The sequence below is a fragment of the Vanellus vanellus genome (genome assembly GCF_965231255.1).
Source record: "Vanellus vanellus genome assembly, chromosome: 14".
In the NCBI taxonomy this organism is placed as follows: domain Eukaryota; kingdom Metazoa; phylum Chordata; class Aves; order Charadriiformes; family Charadriidae; genus Vanellus; species Vanellus vanellus.
In genome coordinates, this window is record NC_138919.1 from 9152870 (window position 1) to 9170495 (window position 17626).

General features: G+C 39.1%; 1 protein-coding gene and 1 long non-coding RNA gene across 3 annotated transcripts in view; one reads left to right on the forward strand and one right to left on the reverse strand.

Moving 5' to 3' along the window:
- Positions 1-17626, reverse strand: part of MYH11 (myosin heavy chain 11) — a 63353-nt gene that overhangs the window by 19844 nt on the left and 25883 nt on the right. For both annotated transcript variants that reach the window (XM_082490505.1, XM_082490506.1), the window contains exons 5-17: positions 14995-15097; positions 13231-13251; positions 10735-10827; positions 9741-9804; positions 7563-7661; positions 6387-6530; positions 3622-3717; positions 3113-3231; positions 2792-2944; positions 2151-2324; positions 1777-1950; positions 1176-1290; positions 66-259 (exon numbers count right to left, since the gene is read on the reverse strand). In XM_082490505.1, coding sequence (XP_082346631.1) covers positions 66-259; positions 1176-1290; positions 1777-1950; positions 2151-2324; positions 2792-2944; positions 3113-3231; positions 3622-3717; positions 6387-6530; positions 7563-7661; positions 9741-9804; positions 10735-10827; positions 13231-13251; positions 14995-15097 — 1549 coding nt within the window. The remainder of the gene's footprint in view (positions 1-65; positions 260-1175; positions 1291-1776; positions 1951-2150; positions 2325-2791; positions 2945-3112; positions 3232-3621; positions 3718-6386; positions 6531-7562; positions 7662-9740; positions 9805-10734; positions 10828-13230; positions 13252-14994; positions 15098-17626) is intronic.
- LOC309677658 lies at positions 14330-15997 on the forward strand. Its single transcript, XR_014269701.1, has 3 exons — positions 14330-14384; positions 15084-15126; positions 15946-15997. It is a non-coding gene; the product is annotated as an uncharacterized lncRNA (long non-coding RNA).

Genomic DNA, 17626 nt, shown 5'->3' on the forward strand with positions numbered 1-17626 from the left:
ATGTGCTGGTACAGTAAGCAGCTCAATGCGAATAATGTGCCAGGAATCTGAAAATTGAGCATTACCCTTTTTTCATGATTTGGAATGATACAGCGGACAAAGTTGGGATTTGTATTCCTTAAGGTGGTCATCAGTTTGGTCAGTTGCTCCTTATAGAGTTGGCCAACAGTACGGAACATGCCTTTCTTGGTTTTTGAAGCACTAGGGAGTGAGCTTTCAGTCATCTTGGCCATCTGGTCCAGCCCAACTATACGATCCACTGAAATATAAAAGAAAGTATGAATGGAACTGCTTATTTAAACTGTCCTCACATCACGTTGCACCTGTCCCTGGCATTGTTAAACTGCAGCTTCTCGAAGAGGACTAATAGATTTTTTGATGCAGTAGAAGTACTAGAAGAGCCTTCTGGGTAAATAGTTTATTTCTGTCAAACGTGAAAATAAGGATCTTTGTTAACTAGTGACAGAATGGAGCAACTGAATACACAGAATATATTTTTTCTCTAAAAAGGAAAGTCTTTCTGCAAAATATCCAATTGGTAGGTTGGTGTCAGAACCAGGAACAACGTCATCTCTTGACTCCCATCTCTTACCCAGTGGTTCTCAAAGTCTAGCTAATAATCCCCCTTAGTTATTTGATAATTCAAAGCCACCTTGCTGGTGTTTGCGTGCACACTTATGTCCATATATTAAATATTTATACTGTAGTATATGTGTTATCGATCCATATAAACTTTTCAAAAACAGTGTTTTATATGTACGCAGACATTCTCCTCATGGAGTTTAGTTGGGATTATACATCTCTGGAGAGAACTGGGTGGGACTTCTGGGAGGGGTGTGTGCAAGGTAAGTCATTTATAAAACCCAACAATAACCTGTGTTCAATGAGGTTTATAATATCACATATTCAGCAACATTGTAACATTGTAATGAATATTTTTTATTCTGTTGCTGAATAATATCAAGTAAGGAAATTTTTTGATTGTGCTTAAAACTGTCTAATGATGCTTTCCTTAAATATGTCTTTAGAACACATTATTCTTGTTTCTTAGTTCAGTCTCTTCTATGCTTATATTTTTCACATTGTGTCCTGCCAGCAAGGGGCAGAATTTAAAAAGTCCTAGTAGAAGTTTATCCCTTTAAACCACATTACTGATTTAGAGTTGTGATTCATACCATCTTTCCAAAGGTCTGCTACAAATTTGTCTGAAGACTGGTTCAGCAGAGAAGTCACATTGTCATTTAGCGGATCCATGTTCTTTGTTAGCCAGGCAGTTGCGTTGTAGGTAACCTGCAGGAAACAGTGCTATGTCAAAAATCTGTTCTTGATGACGAAATCTGGAGTGTCCAAGAACACCGGGCACTGTATTAACACAAAATCTTACAAATAGTAATAATCTGAAAAGCTTTCGATGTTTGAGAGCTGAGTTCAGTATTTATTCTCACATGTACTGGCATCTGAAAAGCTTTTTGGCAGACGCACCCATGGCAGGGCACCTGCCCTGCCTTTAAAAAATTTGCTTGCTAGAAAGGAATTCAGATTACTTGGATTTTCAATAACCCCGGTGCTGGTTATTTTTGTTTTCATGTGAGCTTAGCAGAACTATGAACATTTTGCAAATCTTATTTCATATGTTATGTAATTAAAGCACTTAATATATACATTATATAATTAAAGCCTTCCCTTATCAATGTGGGTACCGCACTGTTTCTTTTTTACCAATTGGGCATCAAAGAATCCAAGTTCCCTACATGAAAATAGCTCAATATGTCATACCTTTCCTGCGTAGTGCATTATACAGAACTCAGTTTTATCCTTGAGCTGCTTGGGCTTCTGGAATTTGGGATGGTTGCCTTGTTCTTGACATAGTTTCTCCACAAAGGATGTATCAGTAGCTTTGGGGAACCAGCACTCTTCATCCAGCAGGGCCAGGACACCTGGAGGGTTGGTCTGCAATGTGAGCAATATCCAGTCAGTATCATCACAGGCAGAGGCAAAGAGAGAGCACCACTTCCTTTATCCCTTATGTTACAAATCCTCCCAGGCAACAAAGGATCCGAAATACCTTAAAGGGCTCTCTTACTGTACTGATACGTAACTGACCCAGATGCAAGCTATGTAGTATCCCACCTATAGAGATATGATCTTACTGGTCTTTCAATCAGCTCAATGCAAGGTTGCAGGTCAAGGCCAAAGTCAATGAAATTCCATTCAATGCCCTCTCGCTGGTATTCCTCTTGCTCCAATATAAACATTGTGTGGTTGAAAAGCTGCTGAAGTTTCTCATTAGTGTAATTGATGCACAGCTGCTCAAAGGAATTGATCTGTGAAGAGGAAAAAAAATGAATTCCTAATGTTAGAACAAGACCTTCATGAGGGAACTTAAGTGACAAGATGAAATTTGCCATATTCTATGTATTTTTACATATTACAATAATTCAAATATAAGGATTCATATTTTTCTAATATAAGGACTTGAGAATTTACAGTAAGTTCTCAAGTGGTAAATCTTTGTACTGGGACCTGTTCAATAAACCATAAAAAGCAGACCCTGGCTCTAAACACTGAGCCCTGCAGAAGCCCAGCAGGAGCGTGCTCCCAGCCCTTCTCGCCTGAGGGAGAGGCGAGCAAGAGTGTAGGAGGCCTGTAGGTCATGTTGCCCACGGGCTGGTAGCCAGCTTGAAAGAACCAAATTGGTTTTGTGGCTCTAAACTTGGATTTTTGTCATCTTGCATCCAAACCTCTGCATGATAATAAGGAGTTTAGCCAACTTGTATCCCATAGTACATACCTCAAAAATCTCAAATCCAGCAATATCAAGGATTCCCAAGAAGGAAGCACCTTGTCTTTTTGTTTTGTCGAGAGCTTTGTTTACACGAGCTAGAATCCAACGGAAGAGACGTTCGAATTGTGCCTTGGCCAAAGCCTCTATGGCAAAGTCCGCCTGAGAAAAAGAAGAGAAAATTGTAAGTGAATGAAGAAACCAAATTAGCTGCTAATTTCTGTATAGATCATGAGACAGAAAACTGAAATTTCCCTTTAGACAAGATGTAAGCAAAAAAGAAGAAAGGAGAATAGTTTCAGGAGAGCTAAGCAGACTGCAAGTAGATACCTGCTCTTTGGTCTGAGCTTTTTGAACAACATCTCGTCCTACTTTGATCCTTGGGGTTAGAATAGATCTTGTGAAATCTGTCACGTTAATCCCCATCAGGTGACACACTTTTTGTGCAGCTAGAATAAAAGAGTGAGATTTTATTCCAGATTGACTTTTCTCTTAGCAGGTCAGTAAGCATGAATATGAGCAGCTCAGCAAGTATATGAAGTTCTTCATCTTCATTTAAAGCTCCTCTATTGTACGTACAAGAGATGCCACTTGCCACATAAGTATTATTCATGATCCAAGCAGCAAATTCACTGTTCATCAATTTATGGATTCAAGATTACTAGAAAAGGTAATGATGATTGAGCTGATTTTAAGTATAGTATATCTTTTAAAGCCTGTGACAATAAAACCTTTATTTAATAACAATTAAATAAAAAGTACTGATAGAGAGTGCTTACTCAGCTGCTATTTTATTAATCTCTTAATGTTAACTAAATTTTTTAAGTGGTAAATCATACCAGTATTGTCTGGCATAGAAGCTTGATCAGTGTTTCTCTCCTTCTTGAAGACAATGTTACCCAGTTGTAGAACAGATGAAACAACCTTCAGTACAGCTGTAAGAGAAACAGTTAATATAAATGAGGAACAGAATGGACACATTTTGAAAGCTCTATTCTCTGCAATAACGAAGATTCATTCTGTTGCCTGTGGTAGTCTGTACCTCCGTGGAAAGAGCTAGGTTTGCTTTAAAAGACTGTGCCATAAACTCTGGGAGTTTGAGAGCTGATTGAGCAGCATCTCGGCAATCTGTGCAGTGGAGTAAACGGGCCGCTCTGGGAACACCAGCACCTCCAAGCTAAGTTGTGCTGGCTCCCCAGGCAGACCCCCAGGTCTCAGGAGTTTACCTCCCACTCACAGTGGCAGTAGCCTCCTCCCTGCTCAGTCACTTGGCAATCTGTATCTCTGTCTTTAAAATAAATAAATAAACAAACAAAATCTATGAATTACCAGCAGCTTCAAAAATGTGTGGCAGTCCTGAAGCTCCAGGTATGCGGGAACACGTGGATATTTAGTTGTGCAACTACAATCAAATGTATACAAATCTTTGAGGGATCAGTGTCAAAGTACAGAAAAGTAATTGTATAATGTTTGATTACTAAAATATATATAAATGTGATGTTGCCTAACTTCAGGTAGTAAAATCTCCTGATGTTACAGGTGAGATTATGAATCTAGGGAGTTCTATTTGTTTATTTGCTAAACTTACACAGGAGAAGAATACTCTCCTGATGGGCTTTTATTTTAGAGCATGAAATCAAAGGGGGTCAGACGGTAATAGAACGACTCCTATTGTTGTAATGGAGAATGCTGCTGTCAACACCAATACACATGGCCTGGCAGGAGAACAAACCAGCCTCCACCAGTAACATCATCTGAATTTACCAAGGCTGGGATTTGCACTGCTGTCCTGCAAGGCAAGACATTTTTTTCTCAGCATCCCTCAGTCGCTGATGCAGGGGTGGGATGTGACAGAGCTCTGCTCCCAGCTGCCACAGCTGGTCCAAGGCTCAAGTGATGGGGTGACGCTGTTTCTGCCACCAGGTGTCACTTGGGGCATGGCAATTTGCAGCCATGGGCAATGCGCACTGGCATGTACCAGCTGAAGCCCTGCACACTCCCACGAACTGTGAGAGGTAAAAGCTACACAGGTATCTCTGGCGGGCCCATATTTTCAAGACGGTTTAGTTGTTGGTTCACGCTCTTTGTTTTTATTTCTCTTTCCTCTGAATCAGTGAATACAAATATGAGCTATTTGAAAATGTTCCATTTCTTTCAAAATTAAATCAGAATATTTCGCAATTTATTCATGCTCATTGTTAGAAAGTTCTGAAAACATGGCTTTAAATGGTCATTATTGTTGCTAGAGCTGGCTTGAATTCAGTAGTCTTCTGGGTATGTATGGAGTTCTAGTCAGAAATCTTCCTTTTCATAAACATAAATTACATTTCAAAACATCACATGTCATAGTACTTTTGCATGCTGACAACTGCACCGATGCTGTGGAATTCAAATGGGTCGGGAGTTTATAAGACTTACAAGAAAAAGCCTTGCAATTATTCATTCAGATGGACAGCAAAATATCATAACAATTATTTTATTTGGTCCATGTTTAAATTACTGTATAGAGCTGCCCTGTGCATCATAGAGATAATTTCTCTTTGATGACATATACTGTTTTCCAATACAGGTGGTGATTCTTCGAGATTCCTTTCCCTGTGTTTCCAGCAAGTGCTGCCAATTTAAACCTTTGAAGGGGAGGTGGTTTGCAAAGAGTTTTCATTATTGGCTTCAGCTGCTCCCACCGGTACCCACTGCAGCAATGGGAAAAGGTAGGCCACTGTAGTAACTTTTTAAGTAGAACTTCTCAAACAACAACCTAAAAGCAGTAAATCATAATTAGATCTCCTTGCAAAGCAAGAGCAGTCACTCTAATACTCACAAGACTTCCTGAAGCATCACCCTGTTCAATACAAAGGCGGCAATGATTCTAAGGAGGCTGTAGTGTTTTGTGTCATGGATCTATAACAGCAGTTATAGCAGTGTCTTCACTGCCAGTCTATTCTCAGCCCCTGCTATCCTCCCCCGGATTCCTGCTGCTGGTTTACGTTGTCTTCAGGCACTGTACTGCCACCAGTTCAGTTACTTGTTGTTACTGGCTCTGACCATGCTGCTTGTGTTATGTGATCTTGATCCCGTGTTTAGATCCTGCCTTGATCTTGTGTCTCCTCTGATCACGCAGAACTGAGTTCCCGTATTATTTGTAAGGTGAGGTAGAAACAAATCTGTGCTTGTGAAGCTTCGCCTTATGAGAGAACCTTCATTCTCTGTCCATGAGACATCTGTGGTTTAATTCATCTAATATGTCCTGAGAAGGAGGGAGATCTATGGGCACTAATTCACGGTGCACTTCTTAAAAACAGTAGCTAGGTAACGGTTGGTAATAGTTTTACACAGGGGAAATAAGAGGCAAAGTGGTTAAATAACATAGATACGTTTAGAATCCTCCAGTTGGTGGTTCGTGCAAGATCACACTTCTTCAGAGAAACATTTAGAATAAAATCTAAATAATCTTAATTTTCTTACATGAATGTAGAATCTTACTTCATATGCATATTTTGCAAAGTGGTTGTTCTGGACAGAATTAACCTCTGTGCATTTACATGCCTATGTAGTGTTATGTGCAGACGTATACCTTGAGTACAATCTTGCTAACAATTCTCACCTATCTGTTCCTCCTCATTAAAGCCCATAATTTTCATGGCTTCCAAGGTCTCCTGGAACATCTCATCATCTTGTTGAGCAGGAATAGGCACGTGGCCATTAGATAGAAAGGTATAATTGTTGAAGCCTTCCAGCAACAGATCATCTAAAAAGCAAAGAAGAAAGCTTTACTTAAGTGCATCAACTTAGTGCTCATGGTTCATGAGTTCTACAATGAACAACAGGAAAAAAACACAGTGTTTTCACCAAAGGAAGACTCTGTCTGTATGAGGAGTTTAGAGTTTGGTGGTGCACAAATATTTTCAAAAGAACTCTTTATTTAGCAAGCTTGTGTTAGGTTTCCAGTTTTCATTAGTAACTGGGGAATGTCTCTGCCCCTCAGTGAAATTTCGCACCCTATGGACTGAAATCTGAGCCATTCTTCCCCCAAATTTTTCATTTAACACCATGTGTAACCTACTCAGAATTACACTTCTCTCTGTGGGGATTCATATCAGGTAATAATAAGAATGGAACCAGGTAACAGCTGTAGTGGGCCAGACCGAAAGACTCTCCAGCCATATACTGTGGCCAACAAAAGATTTTTAGGTAATGAGCATAAAAAACAGGAAAAAATACAGAGTTATCAATTGCTTTATACATTCTTTGGAAAACAGGGATTTAGGGAAAGATGTCATGTTTGAACCATAATGCTCCAATGCATATTATGTCTAATCCATTTTTTTAATCCACTTATATTTTTCACCTTTTCAACATTCTGAAGCTATGGGTTTCCCAGTGTAATAATGTGCTGTGGGAATGACATTCTTTTAATTTATTTTAAAACCACAAGCCAATATTTTTATTGCGAACCCAAATTTCTTTTGTGTTAAAAAAAATAAATGAATGACTCTTCCTTATTCTTCATCTTGATATCATTCAAGATGGGATCTGAATGGGTTTACATCTCCTGTAAATTGAAACATCCCATAGAATGCAAACAAACTGGATCAAACAGGAGGACATCAATTGAAGCTTTCTTATAATTCACTTGAGAGGATTATTTTCTAGAGGTAGAGCTATTTATGTCATCCAATCCTTTATATAAATACAATTACAGAAGTAAAGATAAATTACTTAAGTAAGCCATTGCTCAGACTGTTGAATGAAATCTAAGAATCATTAGCAAGTAACTTACTTCTCATTTGTTCAGAAGCTCCAGCAATCAAATAGTAAAAGATATGAAACGTTCGCTCATCTTTAGCCTGACGAATAGCACGGGATTTTTCAAGCAAATCTGTTTAAGTGTGTTAAAAAAAATCAATAACGTATTTCAGTCCTTCCTTAATTGTGCCATCAGCCTCAGAACCATCAATAGCATTGTCGAAATATTTGCCATGAGCTTGTCTAACATTAACATGCATCTAATTCTGTGGCAGAAGATCTGGGATTGGTATAATTCTCACTACAATGAGTAGATCAATTTCCTACCTCTTATTGTACGGTAAATGCTGGTAATCATGGTAAGAAGCACCAGAACAGACATAAATGCTTCTAAAATCAGTTATGTAAAAATAGTATTCACAATATAATTCACATCACTTTTAAAATAAGTACCAATACGATTCTTCCAAAATAAGATGGAGCTGCTAGAAAAAAAGCTCTTCAGGCCCATATTGTACATATAAAAGCAAACTTCATTTATGGTCCATTTTTGTTGAAACTACTAAAAATTAAGTTGGTAATAGTGTAAGTATGTCTACATCAGTCAGTGATGTGATGCACTCTTTAAAAGCTACGGTGCTATAGGTAAAACTTCAGTTAAGACCAGAAAAATTAAAACCTGATTTTTTTCTAAAGATCACTTGTCAAAATAAGAACAGAAGGATAAAGCTGTTTGTTGTTTGATGTTAAACCCAAGAGATAAGGTCCTTCTTTATAGTTGCATCTTTCTTTCTTGTTTATTGGAGCAAGCGACTCCTTCTCTATGCAAAGATGAGAAGTGCAGCACTGAGGAATCTAGCTACATATTAATTTGTTCACTAAAAGACACTATCTCATAAACATAACCAAGGGAAGAGGCAACAGTACTTGGCAAGCAATGTCAGGCTAAGCTGAATTTCTCTGAAACATCTGTAATTTTTTCCTGAAAATATACATCGAGGTTACTGATACATAGCTCGCTGCTCTGGGTGTATCATTTGAAACAGCAGGGCAGTATTTAGTATCCAGAACAGACAAGTTCTCTGGAAATATCTAGCACTTGATGCTATCTGGGGCATCAGCACCAGCAAAATACTTGCTTCACTTCAGTTGAGTGAGTTTCCAGAACATGTAATTTATGACAATGGCAGTTTATCAAAATATGCAGAGATTAAGGCCATTTCAGCATAAACTGTCCCTTGGTTTGACAAAGGCAGAGGAACTGTAAGGACTCTAAGACAGCTCTTCTGACCATGTTCTTTGACTTTTCCTGTCTCTTTTGTCTTTATTAAGATAAAGTCTTTAGAGGGGTGAAAGGGAAAGGTATATTAGTTTTATTAAAATGGCCCTTCAATCCTCCAGACATGAGCTAGAAAGCTGCCATACTAGGGATCGTATAGACTTCTTCCTTAACAGGTTATTCTCAATGCTTTTTCTTGGAATGCCTCAGTACAACATACGTGACCTTTGCTGTAGCTAACGAGCAGGGCACATACAGCCACATTCAGTCTGCAAGGCTCAGGACCCTTCCCTTACAGAAGCCAGGGTGCACAGTGCTGAGGATGAGATCGTACTGAGCATCTGGACTTCATCCCAACATGCGGTCAGGACCGGGACAAAGTGCCAAACCTGGACTTGAAAACTGGGAAGCGCTTTCCAAGTTCCTGGATAAACAGGAGTGATAATACCAAGCATTCAGTGAAGTACCTGTCACGGCACCAGTAAAAAACAATAAGGTTTCAAAACCTTTTATGCAGCTGGAAACGTAGACCACGGGCAACTGGAGTGACCCATGCAGGATCACACTGATACAAACCGAAACGACCACGTAGCTCTCAAGACCACATGCAATCTTAACCACAAAACAATCTTTTCCCATTATTGTATTATTGGGATTCTGCTGTTGCCTTAGGTATGGTGCTTCCATTTTCTGAAGCTGTTATGGGGAATAGCGCACTTTCCTATAGCTGAGAAAACAGACCTGAAAATGTAAACATGAGCGTTAGACAAACTGAGAAGCTGGTATCGGCATAAATGGAGCCACTTCCCTCCATCTTTGTTTATACCAACCTCAGCAATATTTGCCTTTCTTAGACATGCAATGGAGCTTGTTTATCTTACTTCCTTCTGCTCACCCTAGTTAGCTTCCAGTGCAGCTCACTGAAAAGGATACAAGTCTCTATGTTTGCTCCGACGATGTAGCCTGTCACATCAAAGTTGATGCGGATGAATTTGCCCTGTGAATGAAAAGAAGATCTAGATTGGGCTGTTCTTTCCTGTTATGCCAAAGTTTTCCAACACTAGTATCTAGCCTGTTTAATAAGACATGTACATCATCCTCTTAAGAATAATATGCTTGATTCCCTCCTGCTGGGACAACCTGTGGAAAAGCCTGAAAGGAAGTGAACTTCTCTGATATTCCCTCTGCAGAGATTTGCCCCAACGTTTTGTTCAGGCACTTAGAGGGAAAGGGGTCCTTGCTACCGGACCAGGCTTGGAAGCTGGGGATATGACATCATCTATTTTCTACTTTGATTTCCGCAAGTTCAGTGAGGGAATAGCATTGGATCTGCGTAACTCCCTCTGCTAAGGTTCATCTGCATGGATCCCCGAGCTTTGCAGGGAGAGAGCAGAGCAGGGAGTGGAGGGTCTGCAGGGAAAACAAGCATCTGCCAGCACTCCCAGAAAAAAGCATCATTAAATAGTGACAGCCCTCAGCTCACATAATTCTAACTTGAATCTGTATGACTGTTTTTATTTTTCTTCTGTAGCTTTTAATTTAATATATTAACCGCTCTTGCTAAGTAACAGTCACACCTGATGAGAGATATATGCTCAACAGCGGTGCAGAGAAAAAGAAAGTACAGATTTTGTTTGCAAATATTCTGAAGGTGGGTGTGTCCTGGAACAGGAACTGACGCTGGAAGGCCACACATAGACTGCTAAATTGTGAGAGGACGACGGTACTCTCTAGTTTGAGCTTGATCTTTCATCTTCTATAAGGCTAAATTCCTATTTGAGAGAGGAATTCTAAACGGTTTTTAAGGGATTAGTTTTAAGACGGTCTTTACAGTGAAGCACTGATGAAGGCTACTGTCTGTGCATTGTGTTTTAAAAGATGCTATACTCCCCCCCCACGTAGATGCAACTGGATTTCTCCTACTTACGAATCTGGAGGAGTTGTCATTCTTCACAGTTTTGGCATTTCCAAAAGCTTCAAGAATAGGGTTTGCCTGTAGAAGCTGTTTTTCCAGCTCACCCTAAAATTCATTCAGATGCAGTTAACTCTAAACTTCATAATTACTTAATTAACACCAAGAAACATACACTGGAGAAAAATGCGAAAGATAATTAAGGCCTTTAACTTTTTTTTTTTTCTGATTACTGCACTTCATGTGGATTTGTTTTCATTCTCTGTTAATCTTTGTGTTTATATTTGTGCAGTTGACTGCTGTCCTGTATATATGACCCTTTTCCAGCCGCGTTGCCTGTGACAGATTAAAGTCTATTAATCTGTTTAGCATCATGTCTGGCCTTTCTTAAAAAAAGGGTCATTCAATGTCAAATATAGTTTTTTTTCCAGTTTAATATAATTTTTAGAAGGGATATTCTTAAAGGAACCTCTAGCATGTTTTTTTCAAGTTAGTTTATTGAGATCCTTTGCTAGCAAATGACGATGTAATTAGAATAACTTGCCGAGAATAATTTTAATGTAATGCAGCACAAAGCTACAAAGCAGATTTCATTGAGTCTATTAATAATGATCCATGCAAAGCTATTTAGGTTAAATATGGAAATGCATTGATTTATTTCCAACTAGGATAATGAATTGTCATGCAAACACACAAACTTTATATTATATTGTTAATTGTGATTGGCAATTGCTAATGAAACAAATCATGCAATGAAACAAGCATGCATTTAATACTCCTATTTCTAAACAAATCAATGAAATTGAAAAAATCCTTTGCTTATGAATACAGCTTTTTTAAACTTTTCATTCAGCTCTGTCCTATGAGGTCACTCACTTTCATGTTTGCTTCTTGTCCTATTCTTTAAGTACTACTCTGCAGTAACATGCATTATTTCAAATAACTCACCCTGAATAGATAGTCCTTGATAGATAATATTATATCATTTAAGTAATTTTAATTAGAAAATAAGGCAATATTTAGGTTGAATCTGGGGGAAATAATTTGGAAAATGAAAGTGCTTCCCGATTAGTCTGCAAAACTGGTAACCTTTTTCTAAATGCCACTCCTGAATGTCTTGTAACTTATGTGGCAATGATAAGAGCTGCCTCAAAAATATCAGTAAAAACCAACAGATTGTTAGCAAATGGCTAAACCTATCCGCATGGCCTTGAGACGGGAGAATGAGCACCTTCCTGAGGGCATAGGTCTTTTGGGAGCTAAAGCATGTATCAAGAATGCATTTTCACAAAAAAAGAAAACAAAAACCCCCACCAAAAATCCCCCAAAACTTACTACCTAAGAGTTGAAGGAAGATTTCCAAACAAGCTAATGTAAGACTCCTAGAATAAGTAATGAATTCCTAAAAGTCCATGAAGTTTCTCTGTACTGAGCAACTCTTTCCAGTTACACTCTGTAGACTTAAAAACTCCAGTATAAGCGTAGGGTGTTGCTGAAATCAGACGGTGACAGCTGAAATAGAGCCTTGTCTGTTAAACTGAGACAGATACCACCTGCTTCTGGTGAGAACTGAACTATGCCATAAACTTGAGGTATAAAACTGTGGCTACAAATTAACAGCCTTGTATGCAGCTCTAAGTCCACTGAGCTCCACAGAGTTGTCTATGTCGGTAACGAATTAATTTTTTTGCAGAGAGCTTGTAAAATTAAGTACTAAATTAAGTAAAAGGCAACACATTGCCCTTTGTCATAGCCAAAGTCTGAGAGGCAGCAGTCATAATGGGGAAAAAAAGACCACATAAAAAAAAAAAAAAAAATCCCATTTGCCTGGCACAGAAACAGAAAGAATATTCCAGCAAACCTGCCTGTATTCCCAAAGCATTGGTATGCTGGCACGGCACACCACGATACAGGAGGGCCTGCAAGAAACTGCTGTAACAAACCTGCAGACACACGCTGCAGTGGGAATTGCTCTGTTACACATCATAGCAGCAAGCTAAGAACATGCTAACTTTTGCGGATGTGAACAATTCTCAACAGTTACATGAAAATGTAAAATTGAAAGCAGTATCAAATGGAAAGCATGCGGCAAACCAAATCAATCAAACACGTGAGGTTTAGGAATTATTTCACAACAGTCCTAAAAAGTTCAACCTGAAGCATAGAAAGCATTTGGGTATTTTCATTCAGAAATCACATAGCTCAATTTCAGGCTGAGTGGCTCTTTCAGGATGGTGGGAAATTTCATTCAAACTATGGCAATTTGAACACACACATATAGAAGAGAGTGGTATTTGAAAGATGACCCTGCCTGTGTCAGACCTCATTTTTGACCATGGAGCCTGACACAGTTAGGGTTGATTTGTGAGAGCATTTGGCGCTATTGTTGCTTTTTATCATATCATACAACATATTTCAACAAAATCTCTCTTAAATTTTTGAGGTGCAACAATAGCATGCAGATCTACACTCAGTGCCTTAAACACACATCAAACAGTCTAAGTTACTCACGTAAGAAAAAGATGGACCTTGCTGTATTGAATAATGTGGTATAAAACAAGTGTCAGTATCATTTCCATTACACAGACATTTTTATTGTTTTTCCTGTATTAAAATAACCAATACACAGTTTCCATGCAAATAAACCAGGAATACAAATGATCTATTGCAGACATACCAAGAGTACAAATACCATTAACATATATAGAGCATTTTAACTGAAGAAAAAAAAAACAACCCTGAAGCAAAGGGATGGGATTTGGATCCAGTCCCAGGTTAGTCGGCCAGGACCAGACAAGGACAGGTATTTTTATAGTAAATCCCCAGTTCTTCTCTGGTGCAACTGAGGCATTTTGCTATTCATTATTTTTTAATGACTGAAATTGCAGTGTGAGTAGTCCCAGTCACTGAATCACTATTTGTCAGCATGTTATAGAACAACTTACACTCTCTCTCAGCTCCCATCTGGTGGATATTTGCCTTCAGGTAAGTCTCAGGGCCAGACTGATCCTGAGATTCGTGTAATTCCCCAGAGGAGTCAGCAGTAACTAGTTACATGCCCGCTGGGGATGGCCTTGAAACCACAAGTTCATTTCCCCCAGCCACTGGGCAAGGACCCAGTAGGCAGAAATAAGGGTTTTTGCGTAAATATTCAACAAATGAAAACGATGCCTTTAGTCTTGGACTGTTTCCACCAAATTTAATCACAGATTAAATATCTAGAAAATACTACCCACAGGGACATCTACTCCCTCCCCTGCCCCAAAGCAGAGTCTGCCATATGTAAACAACAATTATTTATGGTGGAAGAGGCCAGGCTGCACACCCTGTGCTCTGGAGTCCTCTGTCTGCCACCATACACGGTAGGCAAGGGCAGCCGCAAGACCCAGCACAGGTGTGGTCATGAGATTTTTACTTCATTTTCCACTACCCTACTAATTACTTATTTTGGACCCAGTCTTGCATTTGAGATGCACTGAAATGTCTTCCTGAATTAAGCCTGTTTTGTTATAAAAGTGAATTGCTACTTTTTTTTTTTTTTTTTTGCAGAAGTTTGAGTAGCATTGAAAAGGCTGGAAATGACGTAAGACCTGGAGTTGTATCATTGGAAACAACAAAGACAGTTGAGAGCCTCAGCCACACTAATGATCTCTGGGAACTGGCAGGTATAACCTCGTATTATGGTTCAGAGCAAGAAAACAAGCTTTAGTCACTAAGGCAAAACTATTATAAATTTTGAAGGAGCAAAGTACTTTAAAAAAATTATGCCTTTCAAAATCTTTCCCTCTGACAGAGGAGTGAAAAGAAAAGGCAAGTTTTCTGCTGGGACTCTTTGCTAGTTAGTAAGAAAACTCTCTTGCTAACAAGGCCAATCAAAACTTTGGAAGTTTAAATGCTGGTATACGTTTTGGTGATGCGGTTGGACAATGTGTTAGTTAAAGACTTTCCCAAACTTCTCAGTTGCCAGGGGCCAAGGGTAAAATAAGGACCCGAGCCCTTGCAGACTTCAAGGCCTTCATGCTAGGATATAAATAGGTGCTATGCATATGGAAAGCTATGAATATTTCTCTTCTAGCAAAGTACATTCTGATTTGATGCCCGAAGGGGTGTCAAACAAAAGGTTTTTTCCATAAACACAGAGCTGTGACGTAATTCTGTACTCTTAATATGTCGACTGTTTGGCAAGCCACAGACGTTGACTTGCTGTTAGCACAGTCAGCCCAGTACAGTCCTAACGGGCTTGAAGAAGAGTTGAATACGGAAGAGCTCACTTACAGTGATGCTGGTGTCCTTTTTGCCCTTATGTGATGAAGCAACAACAGCCAGGTACTGAATGACCTTTTTGGTATTTTCTGTCTTGCCAGCACCAGATTCACCTCTGAGGGAAAGAAAATAACACAAAAGAAGGTAGGTAACCAGGGACTCCTTCTGCCATGTGATAGATTTAGTGTGTAAAAACAGGGCTGGAAACTTCCTGCCTCAGTTAGTATTTACCCCAGAACGCTATCTCTCCAAATCCACCTGACTTCAGCACGCAAAGAACATGTTATCAGAGCTATATCTCTGTCCTGTTAGTATTTTGACTGGACATTAGGCCATTTAAGGCAACTCTAAAACATGATGCATTTTTGAACGGCAGTTCATCTTGCTTGGGCAGCCTCGGAACATTTATGAGAAGTGGAGCTGGCAGGGAGTCTGCTTGTATTTTAAGACCAAAAAATACAACATTAACTATGATGTGGTACAGCAGTAAGAAAAAACATCAGCAGTAATGCAATAGTTTTCTCTTCTGAAACTCTGTCATTAAAGTAGACTAACAGCTTTTATCAGTGCTGGAGAATAAGCGATGATCCTGCCTCGTCTGAATTCCATGGTCTAACACTCCTTGAATTCAGTGGGACGAGGTCTGGGACTGCCTGAGGTGTCCCTGCTAACTGGGTAGTAATGCACATCTTGTGTGGGGAGATGTCTGAGCAGCAGAACTGGCATCCCAGCTGTGCTCCATGCAGCGTTCCTTGGATAGCAGGAAGGCAGTGGTAACTTTTCACCTCCCAGAGGACTCCCAAGGTTAACTTTATTTGCAACTCTTAAGCCCTCTCTTAAAGTAAAATACTGCTTTTCAAAGTATGAGTACAAGGGCCAAATTTACAGTCTTTTCTCAGAAGAACATGTCCAGCCTACTTTTCCCTCTCTAAGTGTCACATTATATCGTCTCATGTCTTCTAGATACCTTTCGCTCTGATGATTATACACATGAAAATGTTTTTATACAGTCCTGTCTCAGCAATCAAAAAGGGCATTTGAGTGGGCGTGGATGTAATAAACTAGTGCTTTCAACTGTTTCAAGCTAGTGCTGGGAGGATGGCAACAGCCTAAATGTAAGTTGGACCTCTTTGTCTTTGGATTTAAACTAAAATGGATTTAAAAATAAAAAGAACAATACATTCCAAAATCACATTCATATTTGTCAACTCTTTTGAAGCTGAAACTATTTAGCTGGATCCGTTGCAGTTCTGCTTCTTTTCCTAATTAGGAAATACAGGAGTTAATTTTCCCTACCAAGGGACCAGTGATAAATGGACATAAAAAGTGTGAGTAAGTGCTGGGCAGAACTTTCAAGATGGGATGACATTGATGTAAACCTTAGGAAACCAGAAACAATTCCTGCCTGAGGTACGACACGATGAGAAGTGTTTCTTCTGGCTTTTAGAGTTTTAACCAGGAATAATTGAGATTAATATGTTGCTTTTCACAAGACCTGGGTTAATTTGCACAGTTTAGAGGCTGGATTCATCTCTGCTTGGGCTTCAGTCTAAAACATTTCCATGTTTTATTGATAAAAATTAAGTGTCCTGGGAACAATTCCAAACCAAGCACGCCAATTTGAAGACATATGCATACAAAGTTTTCAAATAAATCTACCTTACAACTTTGTTTCTTTGGGGGAAAAAAAAAACAACCCACCAACTTTCTTCAAACAAACCCCGAGCTTTGAACTATTCCATTTTATTAAAGGTTATTTGTAGTTCATCACTACATGAATTGCATTTCCTTTCTCCCAGGGCAACAGTGCCCATCATTTGGCTCTCCCCTGAATCCCTGTGAGTATTACCATATATGGCATCATCTTACTTGTAATTATCCTACCATACTGTAATGCTTAAGTTACTTAACATTTTGTTCTGTGCTTTCATCCTTAACTCTTTGTTCCTGCACAGGCTGAGGGTTTTCCTAGTTTCTGCAGATAAACTGCGGCTTTAACTGCCTTTTGAAGTGGACAACAAAAAGTTCTTCAACATGAAATGGAAAACAGGCAGGATCTCAACAGCTACTACAAGTAGGAAAAAAATCTCTGAAGTCAATAAGTAATGAAGAATAATTCCCATAGCTGATGAATAAATCTAATTTTTCAACACATCAGATAATTTTTAAAATGTCCATGACAATAGAGAGATCTGATGAACAAGTATCCATTAAACAACTTCAGTAGTCCTCAAACTCTGAAGGATACATCAGGGCTGTAGATTTCATCTCAGTGATAAAATACCATGTGTTTGAAAATAACTAATGAGGAGGAATGACTAGATCAGGTTCAATGCCTCTAAACATCAAGGGGGAACACCCAGGAGGAGGAGAGCATGTGAATCTCTTAGTCCACTTCACAGGTGAATGAAATTCTTCCTAGAACTACTGAGCTGGAACAGAATTGGTCATGCTATTTTTTTTCTCTGTCTGCCATGAAATACCATCATTTCTGGGGTGGCAGAAAAAAATTTAATTGTGAGGTGGTGTAAGAAATTCCACCTGTTTTAAAATCTGCATGCTCTCTTGAGCTCAGTGACTAGATTTTAAAGATGGGTCTTTTTTTTGCAAGCATATTTCAGCAGTTTTGGCATGGACTATACAC